Consider the following 14,385-nt stretch of genomic DNA (forward strand, 5'->3'; position numbering starts at 1 on the left):
CAGTCAGTGTGCAGAACACCACAGCCAACTCTCTACATTGAGTCAACCATTCATGTTAATTAACAACGATGAGAATACCAAAAAGTGAATGTTCTATAACCAGGCCAAATTTGCATTAGGCCTCCTCTCTTCCAAACTTCAGAAAATCAGGAGATTCTCCACCTAATAGTAGTGCTCTTGGGACAGTGAATGACAAGAAAAAAGGGATGAGTCCTAAATAATCCACAGCTGTTACGGTAGGACTGGCTCTGCAGGAAATCTTTGTTTTAAAAGACAACATTTCTTAGGGAAAATCATGCATTTCATGTTGGTTAATTTCCAGCAAATACGAAGTTTGACAAAAGAAAAATATTTAGTTAGACTTATATGGCAAAGAGGAAGGTAAACTCATTTTCTTGAGATCGTGCCTATTCCTCTTTTTGCTGTCTCTGTACTCAGAATATACTTCTACCATTAACACTTATCTGCTGCCTTCTTGAAGAATAGGGCATGCCACATCTCTGAAGCCACAAGCCAAGCAAGCATGGTACCTGGTACAAGTATAGGCCGAAATATTTGCTGGATATTAGAGTATATGGAAACATAATGAAAGCTTGTCATCACTGACATTTAAATGTGAAACTGTCACCATCAGTCTGGACAATTAGAACCCATCTCGTTTACATGGCAATTCTTCGATATTCTTCACAGAATAAGTAGCCTTTAAAAGTGTGTTCAAATTACTTCTTACTCAAGAGCAAGCAAAATGGCATTTTAATTACATTATACATTCTATAATTCTTTATACAAACTAAAGACAAACTGAAATTAAAAATAATCATATTCAGAAAAGGAAAATCTCCACGTCCGTATAGTTGGCAAAAGATCAGCACAATACTAAGGGTACATGACAAGAGTTTATGGAAAACTGCTATTAGAAAAGAAAGAGGTTAATCAGATATTCAGATACATGAAATCAGTCTGTAAGTGGGTGGATGGATGTGTGGAAAACCTTTTAAGATTTTGCAAAGGACGAACTTGATATTAAAGAAAATAGTTAATTTTTATGGTAAAAAGTTGTATCAGTAGAATTATGTGATACAGAAAAAGTCATTTTGAGAGAAGAAAGTTATTTTTAGAATAAAAGGTTAAAATTTGGAAACTCCTGTTCTGTATGTTACATGGTTTTCCACACTGGCATTTTTCATGAATATGGATTATAGTTGGGAAAACCTTACTATCTCTGATTTGGTATTTAGTTACATACCCCTAGGGTCATCAGCACACATGTAAATATTGCCTATTATATTCACCAGCCCTCAGTTATTCCAAGTGCCCACTCCTAATTATCCATCGATAGCAAAGAAAATATTGTGACAAAACAAGTTTTATTTTGCAAAACATAATGTTATATGAACTCCACTACAAAATACGGGAACAAATTATTTTTAAATTATATAATCCAGCAGAAGAGAAACAGAGTGAATGGAGGTCTAGGGACTGAAAGGATCTCTTGTGGCGAAGGGGAAGAAGACAAAAATACATCACCCAAGATGCGGTAAAGGGGACCAAGAACCACTGAAAAAGTAGTGCAATATGTCTAGGAATAGAAGAAACAAACAGACTGTGTATATATATATATATATTTGCATTGTCAATAACATGCATCATTCAAACAATCTCTAATAAAATCTTAGTGAATTAATCTAATGAAAATATTCACACACTATTATGTAGGCAAATATGTTTAAAAAAATATTTTAATAAGCATATTCAGAATGGCAGACAAAGAATGGGAGAAGGGGATTATTTTACAGTGCAAAATTACTATGCATAAATTTAACATCTAATTTGAAATTTTAAATGCCTATTTAAATATTACTTCAAATACATTTTAAAGCTCAACAAACTTGTGTTGAACTGAATTGCAGATCCTGAACTCTATTTAAAAGTACATCATGAAACAGAAAATACCCATTCCAAATGAAAATGATAGTGCTTTGTTGGGGGTGGGAATGAGGCGGGGAGACTAAATCACTATTAACAGACTTCTTTTCCCAATGCAATTTGTCAAAAGTTCAAAAGTTCTGAAATGTACTAAATCTTAAGCAAATTAAATTCATGATATTACTAAAACTTTTTAAATAGTGCAATGACTTATCAAGTTATAGTGGCTGCATTAAGAACAAATTATTGTGTGAAATACCTGTATAAACACAAAATACAATTAAATATTTCTTTACAAAAAGCTGAGCATTACGCATAATAGTGGAATGTCTTTCATTAGGTGTATTTTTTGAAGATTAACAAAAGTAACATTTCCTAAAATGTATACATGTGCCATATTTTTGCAAACATGCCTGAGAATTTACTTAAAACGTTTCTGTAGTAAGAGTTTGCAAGAACTTCACAAACCTGCAAATAAAATGCATCTTTTTAAAAAGGTGAAAATGGCATCTCCAACACTGCAACAATTCAAAAAGTACAGCATCGCTAATCTTTAAAAACATTTCTATAGACCATCTTTGACAAAGAGCTAGGATACTTTGGATTCATTTAATAAAAAATGATTTAGAAATCAGATTGTGACCATCTGCTTGCTAAAGCTACTGCCATTCTGGATAAATTAAAAGTTTTAACTAAAACAAAACAAAAACAACAAAAAACTCATACTTCTCAACACTTCCACCCAAAACTTTGATTTACTTAGATATGTATGTAACAACAGTGAATGTCCATTAAGATGAAGTCAAGTGTTGCAAAGTGGCTTTTAACACTGTTTGGGAAAAAAAGTTGTTCACATTGGTGAAGGGAAGCAGTCTGAACATATGTTAACAGTAATACTTCATGGGGGTAAGGCCTGAACGCTAATTTCTCAGTGCAAACCTTCACTCAATTGCATCAGACAGTTGAGCCATTAAAAACTAAGACGACAGAAGCTTTAAAAAGGCATTGGCTCTTGAACTGATGGCTGAAAAATGAACTGGAAGAAGCATTTGGAGTATGCCTGTGTGAGAAAAACAAGAATAATTAATATTTTATAAAAGTTTGGATATAGGTTGGTCTATCAGCTATATAAAACTACATTATTTAACAAGAATTTAGCACTAAAAATAAAATGGCACTTTTACAAGGCTATGCAGATGGATAATCCTATCTGTAATCACACAGAGCAATGATTATTGTGTATCTTATTTTCACTTTGGAAAAGCATTATCAAATCTGAAAAATTGGATTGTAAACAGTAAAGTTTGAAAAGTTTTCAAACTTCACTTTCTCTTCATAAAATCGATACTGCCTGCCAACAGTTGTTCCTTGTGTGTGCCAATATCTAAGTATCACTTGACCTCCTCCTTTGTTTATTTAATGCAGAAATGGGAAATTTTATGATGCATATAAAAATAACAGGATTCTGGTCAGCATGATATATTTAAGCACTTAAGCTGACATTAAACTTTTGTCTTGCTTCAAAAATAATTTTGAAAATTATAGCAAATGCAAAACAAACTGCAATCTAAGCATCATGCTTAATTTCAGAATTCTCAAATTACTTGCCCTTAAGTAGAAATCTGAAAAAAAAAAAAAAATTTTATAATCTTTTATGAATGCTTTTACCACCTGGATAAGAAATACGACTTAATTACTACACAAACACTTAAAAATTCATTAGAAAAACCTTAGCAAAATAAAATGAAAGCTGACAGACTCAGAATAACAATTCCTCTCATAAAAGTTTACCAACTGTACAAGTTAAGAAAATTATACAAGCTTTTGTATTAAGAAAGGACAGCTCAGTCAAGACATATGTACTGTAAAAATCTTTCAAAGGCTACAAAGAATCTGGAAAAATACAGAATGTATTTCTTAAGCCCAGATAAGAATATGGAAAGACATCATTGATGTCAACAATTTTACATATACAAACCTGACCTGGTTTATTTTTAAACTTCTATATATAAAAAAATCATGCTAGCATAATTTTCAGGATTCGTAAGGGTTTCCTTAATAAAGATACTCAAACTGTTTGGTGAGAAAAATCTCTGTTTTAAAGACATTTCAAGAAACGCAGAGAAATTGGTATTAAGCAGAAATTTGGACTTGAGTTTTTTCCCATTCATCCATCAAACTAAGCAAAAATTACCTTGTAGTGAAATTTTATGATTAATACATCAAATGAGAAGGTACAGATATATCTTTAGTTCATTCAAATTTACCAAAATTAGTGAATTTGAATGAACTAAAGATACTCAAATGAGAAGGTAGAGATATATCTTTAGTTCATTCAAATTTACTAATTTTTAAAATACCCTTAAAAGAGTCTGACAGCTTTAAAGTAAAAAAATCTGCAAAAGGCAGAATTATGAAACCTCATTTCCTAAAATTAAGACTCAATTCAAATTTTCAAACTGCTTCAAGGAAATCAACTTTTTAAGGTAACCCATCAACCCTGAAAATTTTAGTCACACCAGAATTTACTCCAAAGAAAGTAAAATAGGTCTAAAATTTAGTCATCTGTGTTTTCAAGTTCTTCAAATTTCCCATGTGAGACTGCTTCTTGGAAAAATTCAGAAGAACCTGGACTTTCTTTTCCATTGCTGTTTACCCTTCGCCTTTTGGCAGGTCTCTCACTTTTTTCATCAAAATCATTTTCATTTCTTGCAGTCATATGGGCAAGTTTTGGGTCAGTGGTAAGGTTATCTGTTTCATAACCATTAGTATCCATATCTGCATGAAGTGGTTTCTTATTTCCACCTGTTGGTCCATTAATGTGTAACCCTTCAACTTTTACTTCCTCTTTGTTTAATATTTCACCTGGTCCATTAGATGACACTCCTAAGTTGAAAGAAATATATATGAAACCACAATTAGAAAAAAGTTAAATTTGCAAACTATTATAAAACAGCTTATTGTAGTTACTGTTATCAAGGAAGCAAGGTATCAAATACATAGTCCAAATTCTTGCTCTATTATTAGCTATGTCGCCTTAGGCAAATTATTTACTCTTTCTGTATCTCCATTTCATTACATATATACAATGAAGATCATAATAGATATTCCTCACAGGGTTGTTGTGAAAATTAAATAAGTTAATAAATGTAAAGAACTAAGAACAGAATTTGGCATATATTAAAAGCATAATAGGTATATGTGACAGCAAATAAGCACTGGATCCAGCAGTCTAAATAAGCTGAATTAATGGAAAATGCAATAAATTACTCAGATTTAACAAAAGGTTTTCAACATTCTAAAACCAAGAAAAAGCAAGATGAATGCTCTTTCTTAAAAAAGCTTGAGTAAACTGCCATATAAAGGCAAGATGTCATGACTTTCTTATTCTTCATGTAAATCTATGGGAACTGTACTTTAAAAGATCACACAAGGCTGGGTGCAGTGGCTCACGCCTGTATTCCCAGCACTTTGGGAGGCCAAGGCAGGTGGATCATGAGGTCAGGAGTTCAAGACCAGCCTGGCCAACAGGGTGAAAACTTGTCTCTACTAAAAATACAAAAATTAGCCAGGCGTGGTGGCGTGCACCCTGTCTCCCAGCTACTCAGAAGGCTGAGGCAGCAGAATCGCTTGAACCCAGGAGGCGGAGGTTGCAGTGAGCCGAGATTGTGCCACTGCACTCCAGCCTGGGTGACAAAGCGAGACTCTGTCTCAAAAAGAAAAAAAAGAAGATCACACACTATTTACCTAAGTAGACTTAAATAATCTGTCATAATGTTAAAAAACTAATGCCGCACTATCCAAGCATATACTTGAAAGTGCTAAATTATTTACTTAAGTAAATACAAATTACTTAAAAAGTAAATACAAATTCTATAATAGGTGAGAAAAGTAAAAGCAAAATTATTCTAATAAAATAAAACAAAAGTTCATTTTAGACTGTAAAATGGAATGCAAATTTTGGTGATAGGAAGTAAAATATAGGATGCATCACTGAATAATTACAATTTAATTGCTTGAAAAATATTCAGCATAAAGGATGAGCCTCAAATACTGTATTCTGATCAAAGAAAATATTCTATTTTGACCAACTCAAAAATGCACTCAAATCATGAATGCACATGGGGATTATGCATCACAATATATTGAAGAGAACAATTCTGTAGGAACAAGTCCAAAAAGCTAGCTGAGACTGTGATTAGGTCAAAAATAACTAAGATTTCAAAAGTACTAATTAAAGCCCCATATAAAAAAGTAATATAATATTGGGATGAAAAGTTCCTTCCTTTCTTTGAAAAAGCTGGCAGTTTTGACTGTACGTAATGTTGAGTGGCTTTTGAGCTACAAGTAATTTATAAGTAACTTATGAACACTTTCCTAGCCTAACAGCATGTTCTCATCAAATAATTTTTTAAAAAGGAAAAGAAAATGATTTATTTGGTGTTAATGTTAAGAACAAACAGGAAAAACAGTAGTAGTACCAACTGTCTGCCTCCCTTGAGCCCATACCGTTAGTCCCAAGGTCAGAGTCTCAGCATCTTATTCTACTTCAGAATGGATGTGACAGACATTAGACATCAAGTCAATAAACCTTCTTGGACCAGGACATAGTTACTGGGCCTTAAGTTTTGTTTGTTTGGTTTATTCTTAGAAGTAGTGAGGGAACAGAGAGGGGTCATGAAATGAACTAAGCATATACACTCCAGCAGTACCAATGTGAGACCAAAGGTCAGAAGAGGATCAAGGCTTTCACACTGTTTCTCTTCCAGTTTCTGTCAGGAAGAAGTCAGCTCTTCACTGGTACTCTCCTATTACCAGTTTCCTCACAGGAGCTGGGGGTGGAGCTTATCACTTTCTTCTTGGAACTCTTTTACTTAACAAGATCATTTAATCAAAGAAGAAATCAAAATAATTCTCTGGCTCTTACTACTGATCAGCACAGTGATCTCTGGTCCACTGTATATTTTAAACGGAAACACTATCTGAACCTCAAACAATTGGTATGCCTTTTTCTTCTCTTTCTCTTGGAGAGAAAAACAAGTATTTCTGTAGAATATTAATGTACAGGTTGATAGCGGCTTTATCTTTTCTCATTCTTCAGGTTATTATGCTATCAAAGAGAACTTAAATATTCAAAACAGTGCACTTGTTACCTTACATCAAGGTATTTCGCAATGATCTGTATATCTCATGTGAAACTGCAGGGTTTTGACCTAAGAGTTAACATAAATACTTGTATCTAGGCATCAGCCCAACTAGATAGACAGGAAAAGAGATGCTACTGAAAAAGAACAAATTTCTTACAAGAAATAGTCACTGTTGATAGTATGCTTTATTAAAATTACTTTTTATTGATGTCCAATCACTTTGTATTCTGTTAGTATATATGTATGCTGATGTTATGTTTGTCTCATGTGTTATCATTTTTTACTTTCTGCTCTGGAAGTTTAACAGAAACCCAAACTGAATTTCCCAAGTCACTGAAAGAAAGTGTCCCTTATTATGAAGAAAGAGAAATGTTTCTCTGGTTGCTTACCATTTTGATTAGTAGTGCTTACAGTGCCATCTTCTTTCTCAGACTGGCTGTTACTACTGTTTGATGCAGTTGGGGGAGGGGATGGTGCTCGACTAGATGCAGCACTTTCACTTTCATCTAGAAGACGATCCATGTAATCCCTTAAAATTAATAAAACAATTTTTATATTAAAAAGAGCTGAAAATTAAAAATTAGTTGAGGTTAAATTTAGAAGGCTTTCTTAACAAATATATCCTAATATTCACTTAACATTCATTCCAGTGCTTCATCTATCATACCAGGATCTGAGTATTTAAATGAAAAGCTCCTTTTGGTTACATGTTTATAGGAAAAATGCATAAAGGCTTTAAAGTAACAAATTTTAGAGACCCACAGGAAATTTTAAAGCTTGTAAAGTTGTAGGCAGGTGCTCAGAGTGGCCCAACTAGAACTGGAAGATCTCTTAACTGAAGTGATAGGGGTGATGTCTAGCAACAGTACAAAAGAATTTCTGTACAAACACAGATTGAATTTTAAAGCTCCTAAAGGCAATACCTAAAAGACAAATTTGAGCCCAAAAAAAAGGACTGATTACCTCCTAAAACCTTCCTGGATATTTTTGGTATTATATTTCTGCCAGATCTGAGCTATAAGATGCTAACTAAATTCCTGGGATTATCTGCTGGTTTTATCCTGTCACTTTCTCATTGTATGTGAGCTCATTTCTTCTCTAAATCATTCCTGAACTACGTAACTGTGGTTAAGTGACATTGGTGAGCAGATCTGGGATAGAGAGACTTGTCTCTCTCAGGTTTAGTGTATTACCTACAAAATGTAGATAAATCATACCTCTATCTAACACACATGGCTATTGCATTATACATGTACATGAAAATGTTTCATAATCCAAAAAGTGCTACTAAACCACTAGAATAAAAGTCAGCCAACTATAGCCTGTGGGCTGGCCATCTGTTTTTTGTAAATAAAGTATTATTGGAACCTAGCCACACACATTTGTTTACATAGTGTCTATGACTGCTTTCCTGCAACAGCTGCAGAACTGAGTAGTGTGATTAAGTCCTTTCTTACTACAGAGCATAAAATATTTATTCTCTACCTGTTACAGAAGAAGTTTGCTGATACTAGATACTGCACTAGAATTCCCCAAGGACAGGAATTTTTAGTCTATTTTGTTTATACCTGCACCACTGGTACCTAAGTTGTGCAAGGCACAGAACAGAAAGAAACTCAATAAAATTTTAATTGTGTTATGTATCTTAAAATTCCTTCAGCATAAGTATGATAGAAATATTAAGACAAATCTCTTAGAATTTTGTGAGCAGAGTAAATAAGAAGGAAACAGTGGAAGCTCTGAGGAATTTTCTGAAAGTCTGTGTTAATAGTCTATAATATGCTATTAATTGTAGTTATCTCAACCTATATGGTCATCATTGTCTCCTAGGTTATAGGGATTTAACAAATATAGAGATGTGACACCTGACTTCAAGAAACTTCTAATAGTCTGAGGTATAAAACTAATACATATCACAGAAATGTATGTGACCATGACCTACTCAATTTACATTCTATGCCTTATTTTCCTCATCTGTAAATGAAAGGAATTCAATTAGATGGCCTTGAATACCTATAAATCTATATAGAATTAAATTAGATAGTCTTGAAGACTTCTTCAGCTTTATGCTACTCATCATAATTATAGAAAAATTACATAACAAATTTGAAGCACACAGAAGTAAGTGTGGTTGAGTCCCAAAGGGACTTCAGGTGCTAAGGCTAATAGAAGACACATGATGAGGAATTGTTGGAAATAAATATGTTATAGTGGGAATGGATAATATGAAGGAAGTTAAAAGCCAAAGAAGGCCGGGTGTGGTGGCTCACACCTGTCAACCCAGCACTTTGGGAGGCCAAGGCAGGCGGATCACCTGAGGTTGGGAGTTTGAGACCAGCCTGACCAACGTGGAGAAACCCTGTCTCTAATAAAAATACAAAATTAGTCGGGTGTGGTGGCGCATGCCTGTAATCCCAGCTACTCGGGAGGCGGCGGCAGTAGAATCACTTCAACCCGGGAGGTGGAGGTTGCAGTGAGCTGAGATTGCGCCACTGTACTCCAGCAGCCTGGGCAACAGGTTGAGACTCCATCTTAAAAAAAAAAAAAAAAAGCCAAGGCAAAGGAAACAAGAGTTGATATCAAAATTATTTTTAATTTCTGGATACAGTCATAATTCTGTGAAAGGATAATAATTATCATTATTTCCTAAAGATTAATAGCATCCAGAATGTTCAGGAAAGGGCAGAATCAGACAAACCATCCAGAAAGCTGGAGCAGCACTCAGGTAACCAAAGTTATCCTGAGTTAATTTTTAGTTTTTGGAAAAATTATTTGGAAAGCTGAATATTTTACAATGAAATCTCCAATAAGGCTCCCAGTTCTTCCAGGTAGTAAATAGGGACAATGTGTAGCAGAATCTTTCAAAGGCTGTTTGTAGGCAGAAAAGGGGAAAATGTGTTTCATTCTGGTGAACAAATGACTTTCAGAATAATGTGCTCTGAATTATGGATTTTGACCTAAAAAGGAGGATGAGAAAATTCACTCAAATTTCTCTCTAAACACATTAGCTTAATGTTTTATGAAGTCACTTAAAGTGCAGCTATTAACAGAAAGAGATGGTAATGGAAGCAAATCAGAAAAATTTATCCCCATCTGGAAAGAAATGTACTGTTTGGTCACTGCTTCTTACAGAAGACATAACACAGCCAGAAGGGAAGAGTCTCAGTAAAAAAGTATGATTCTTTCACTTAAATAAACTTTATTAAAAAAAACAACCCAGTAGGGCTACAACGGAAGCCTACAAAACCATGGTATTCCTGCCTAAGGGAAAAAACACATTAGTTCACGTCATACCATTATACCAGGTGACCACTATTAAGATATTGTTTACTTTTAACTGTGGCCACTCTACCTACAGAATATTTAACCTTAAGAGTCATCAAAGTTACAGATAAAAGTATCTTCAAAAAGTTTTCAGAAGCTACGGGGAGATCAATAGAGAAATTAGAACATTTGGTGGCGCATCCCTACCTAACCTGTTGAGCTTGACATCACAGAGGACCAACTAAGCCAGCCCACACTTTGGTGATGCTTTCTGAAAGAGAAAACTGGATGAACCATGGGTCTGACCCAGCATGGCCATTCTTATCTTGTTACTGCTGATGATTACAGACTGAATGTAGCTCACGTGTGAACATTATTTCTGAAATGGTTGAAAAAAATAAAAGATGTTACTATTGCTTTTCCCTACATAACAGCTTGAAAATCATGACTATTTTAAGATATATCTGCAGACTAGATGCTATATCTAATTCTGTATTATTATGCTTGAATACTACCAATGGAAAAAAAATTAACTATAAATTTAACGTTAAATTAAGCAATTAGATAAAATTTGCAATACTGGTATTTATGAAATTCTACTTTAGCAGTCACCAGCTTTGAATAATGGGGGATGATGTACACACTCCACTGTCCCATGATTTCCAAGGGTGAATCATACCCATTTATTCGGATTATTTTACTGTGGGCTTTAGAGCATTTGACCTTCTAAGGAAGTGACCAGCAGAGACACCTATAAATGAACTTGACCAAGAAACAGTGCAGTTTAGGAGTCTGAAGAGCAAGATCAAATAAATATACAAGCACATCTTTTTTTTTTTTTTTTTTGGAGACGGAGTTTAGCTTTGTTGCCCAGGCTAGAGTGCAGTGGTTTGATCTCGGCTCACTGCAACCTCCGCCTCCTGGGTTCAAGCAATTCTTCTGCCTCAGTCTCCCGAGTAGCTGAGACTATAGGCATGCACCACCACATTGGCTAATTTTTGTATTTTTAGTAGATATGGGTTTTCACCATGTTTGTCAGGCTGGTCTTGAACTCCTGACCTTATGATCCACCCGCCTCAGCCTCCCAAAGTGCTAGGATTACAGGAGTGAGCCACCACACCTGGCCCAAGCACATCTTTCGAAGGTAATTATTTGGTCGCTTTAAGAACATCTTTACTGGAGTACAATGACAAAGTCACAGCTTTGCATTATTTTTTTATTCTGTAAACATTAGGGAATAATTAAGGATAGTACTGTAAAGTTAATTCCACCATAACAATTAATCATCATTTTAAAGCAATTCATGAAAGACACGGGTTCAATACTCTTTCTATTTAAGTAACAAATTGCCAGTGGTAGTGAAATGTTTCACTCCAAAGCTAGACTGAATGAGGTGAAGACAATAAATTCTCTTAATATGGGAATAAATTAGGCATATCAGACATTTTACATAAAGAATGGATACAACAACCCATATCTGTGTCACTGGGACTATGCTAGAGTTACATTACTAATTCTTAAATATTACTTGTTAGAGGAAAGATTCAGGAAAGCTAGGAAAAGGAAAGTCACCATATACATGTTTTTTTCCTCTATAAAAACACTGTATGCCAGGTACAGTGGCTCACTCCTGTAATCCCAGCACTTCAGGAGGCCGAGGCAGGTGGATCATTTGAGGTCAGGAGTTCAAGACCAGCCTGGTCGACACAGTGAAACCCGGTCTCTAATAAAAATTCAAAAAATTAGCCAGGCGTCATGGCAGGCACCTGTAATCCCAGCTACTCGGGAGGCTGAGGCAGGAGAATCGCTGGAAGCCGGGAGATGGAGGCTGCAGGGAGCCAAGATTGCACCACTGCATTCCAGCCTGGGCAACAGATTTGAGACCACATCTCAAAAAAAAAAAAAAAAAGATTAAAACTGTATGTGCTTATACTGAATGGAACTGAATTTAAGAAAAACATGCTTTCACAGCTGTTCTGATCCATTTCTTCTCAATGGTGTATTAAAAATATACATTCTAAATCTTGCTTTAATGATATGCTTGTCTCATAATATGAACTGTAGTTTACAATATTTCATAAGACACTGAAAAGTCTAAATGCCTTATTTGTGAAGATATAATAGATGGTAAAGTTTAATGGATATTATAAAAGCAAGATTATATCACTCTTGGCCTTCTGGTTAAGATCAAGTATATAAAAGCAAGATTATCAAAATAATAATTAACTCAAGAAAAATCTAGAAAAGCTTAGCAAAAATGTATATATAGCTCTTAAGGAAAAAATTAACTCACGTTACACCAGGATGAAGATTATATTTCTTTTTTCCAAATCGTGTTTGCTGAGCAAAGAAATCATAACGTTCAGATTTTTTCCACATGTAATAGAATGCTACACATTCACCAACTGACCTTGTTCGGACCTATAAGAAACAAATGCCTGTTTTTAAGAATCTACTTTTTAACAAAGTTACTTCATGATAAACATCTGAAGTTTGAAAATAAATTTGGCTAGTCCTTAACTGAAATATAATCCTATATATAACATACAACACTGTAGCAGCTATGTTGAAAGCTATTCTTTCTAAACGTCTATTAAGAGAAATAATATATTGGCAACAGGTCTTCAGGTATACAGCACTGTGCTTTTTAAAATGCTACCATCATCCTAATTTACTAGAAAAATATATTCCTGTATTAAAAATGCTTGGAAGTTGGCCAGGCATGGTGGCTCATGCCTGTAATCCCAGCACTTTGGGAGGCTGAGGGGGGTGGATCACGAGGTCAGGAGTTCAAGACCAGCCAGGCCAAGATGGTGAAACCCCATCTCTACTAAAAATACAAAAATTAGCCGGGCATGGTGGCAGGCGCCTGTAATCCCAGCTACTCGGGAGGCTGAGGCAGGAGAACACTTGAACCCCAGCAGGGGGTGGGGGTGGGGGCAGAGGCTGCATTAAGCTGAGATCACACCTCTGCACTCCTGCCTGGGTGACAGAATGAGACTCAGTCTCACAAAAAAAAAAAAAAAAAGGCCTGGAAGTGGCATTCAGGTTAAAATAAATGTTATAAACAGTTTGCTAATACTTTTACTCACAGAGTACGAGTACCTAGGGGGTGTATCTTTAAATTCCCTTTTGAAAGATCCTCTTACTAGTCCCAACAGCAATCCAGACTCAGTTAATTTACTCTCTAGAAAGTCTGGGAAGATGCCACTGTGAGTTAAAAGTATCATAATAATGCTAATGCTTTGTTTACTAAGTTACTCTTGCGGCTTACTGTGCTGTACCTATTTTTGCAACTGAATGGCTCCTCTCACATAATGTTAAATGCCTACGGAATTAAATGATGCTGACAGAATCCCTTTTTGTTACTTAGCCGAGAGAACTGATGGTAGGGTTGATGTATCTACATAAAATACTGAGGATTTAGGGCTGATGTATATAAATAAAATACTGTTAACTTTTTTCCTTTTTTTTTTCTTTTTTTTTTTTTTTTGAGATAGAGTCATGCCCTGTTGCCCAGGCTGGAGTACAGTGGCACCAAACCGCTAACTGCAGCCTTGCCCTCCCAGGCTCAAGCAATCCTCCTGCCTCAGCCCCCTCAATAACTGGGACCACAGGTGCATGCCACCAAACTCAGGTAATTTTTCTATTTTTTGTAGAGATGGGGTTTTGCCATGTTGCCTAGGCTGTTCTTGAACTCTCGGGCTCAAGCAATCTGCCTGCCTCAACCTCCCAAAGTACTGAGATAACAGGCATGAGCCACTGCACCGGCAATACTGACAATTTAAAAAGAAATCCAGTGTCTATATGTGTTCTGGATGCAATATACTTCTTTATCCCATAAATTTCTGCTCTTGAAGTAAATATTCTGTAGCACTGATTGCACCTAAAGGACAAATGTTGATGATACCCTCCCTTACCCAACATATATTTTGCTTTCTTCCCGTTTGCACTTTACAGCTCTGATCCATATTGCTCTGAGACTGACAGCAATCAGGACTTTAAAAAAATCATCCTCTCAAGCTCTTTTTTGTCTCCTCTAGGATCT

At 35.3% G+C, this 14,385-nt stretch overlaps 1 protein-coding gene across 10 annotated transcripts in view; it reads right to left on the bottom strand.

The window, feature by feature from the left end:
• Nucleotides 1-1,721: 1,721 nt before the first annotated feature.
• MIER1 (MIER1 transcriptional regulator) overlaps nucleotides 1,722-14,385 on the bottom strand; it is a 61,870-nt gene continuing 49,206 nt past the window's right edge. For 9 of the 10 annotated variants that reach the window (XM_054533373.2, XM_024246340.3, XM_024246368.3 and 6 more), the window contains 3 exons: nucleotides 12,631-12,758; nucleotides 7,463-7,602; nucleotides 1,722-4,812 (listed from right to left, as the gene is read on the bottom strand). In XM_054533373.2, coding sequence (XP_054389348.2) covers nucleotides 4,484-4,812; nucleotides 7,463-7,602; nucleotides 12,631-12,758 — 597 coding nt within the window. In that variant the 3' untranslated portion in view covers nucleotides 1,722-4,483. The remainder of the gene's footprint in view (nucleotides 4,813-7,462; nucleotides 7,603-12,630; nucleotides 12,759-14,385) is intronic. The other variant, XM_024246369.2, reaches the window with a different exon arrangement.

The sequence above is a fragment of the Pongo abelii genome, chromosome 1 (genome assembly GCF_028885655.2).
Source record: "Pongo abelii isolate AG06213 chromosome 1, NHGRI_mPonAbe1-v2.0_pri, whole genome shotgun sequence".
Lineage (NCBI taxonomy): Eukaryota > Metazoa > Chordata > Mammalia > Primates > Hominidae > Pongo > Pongo abelii.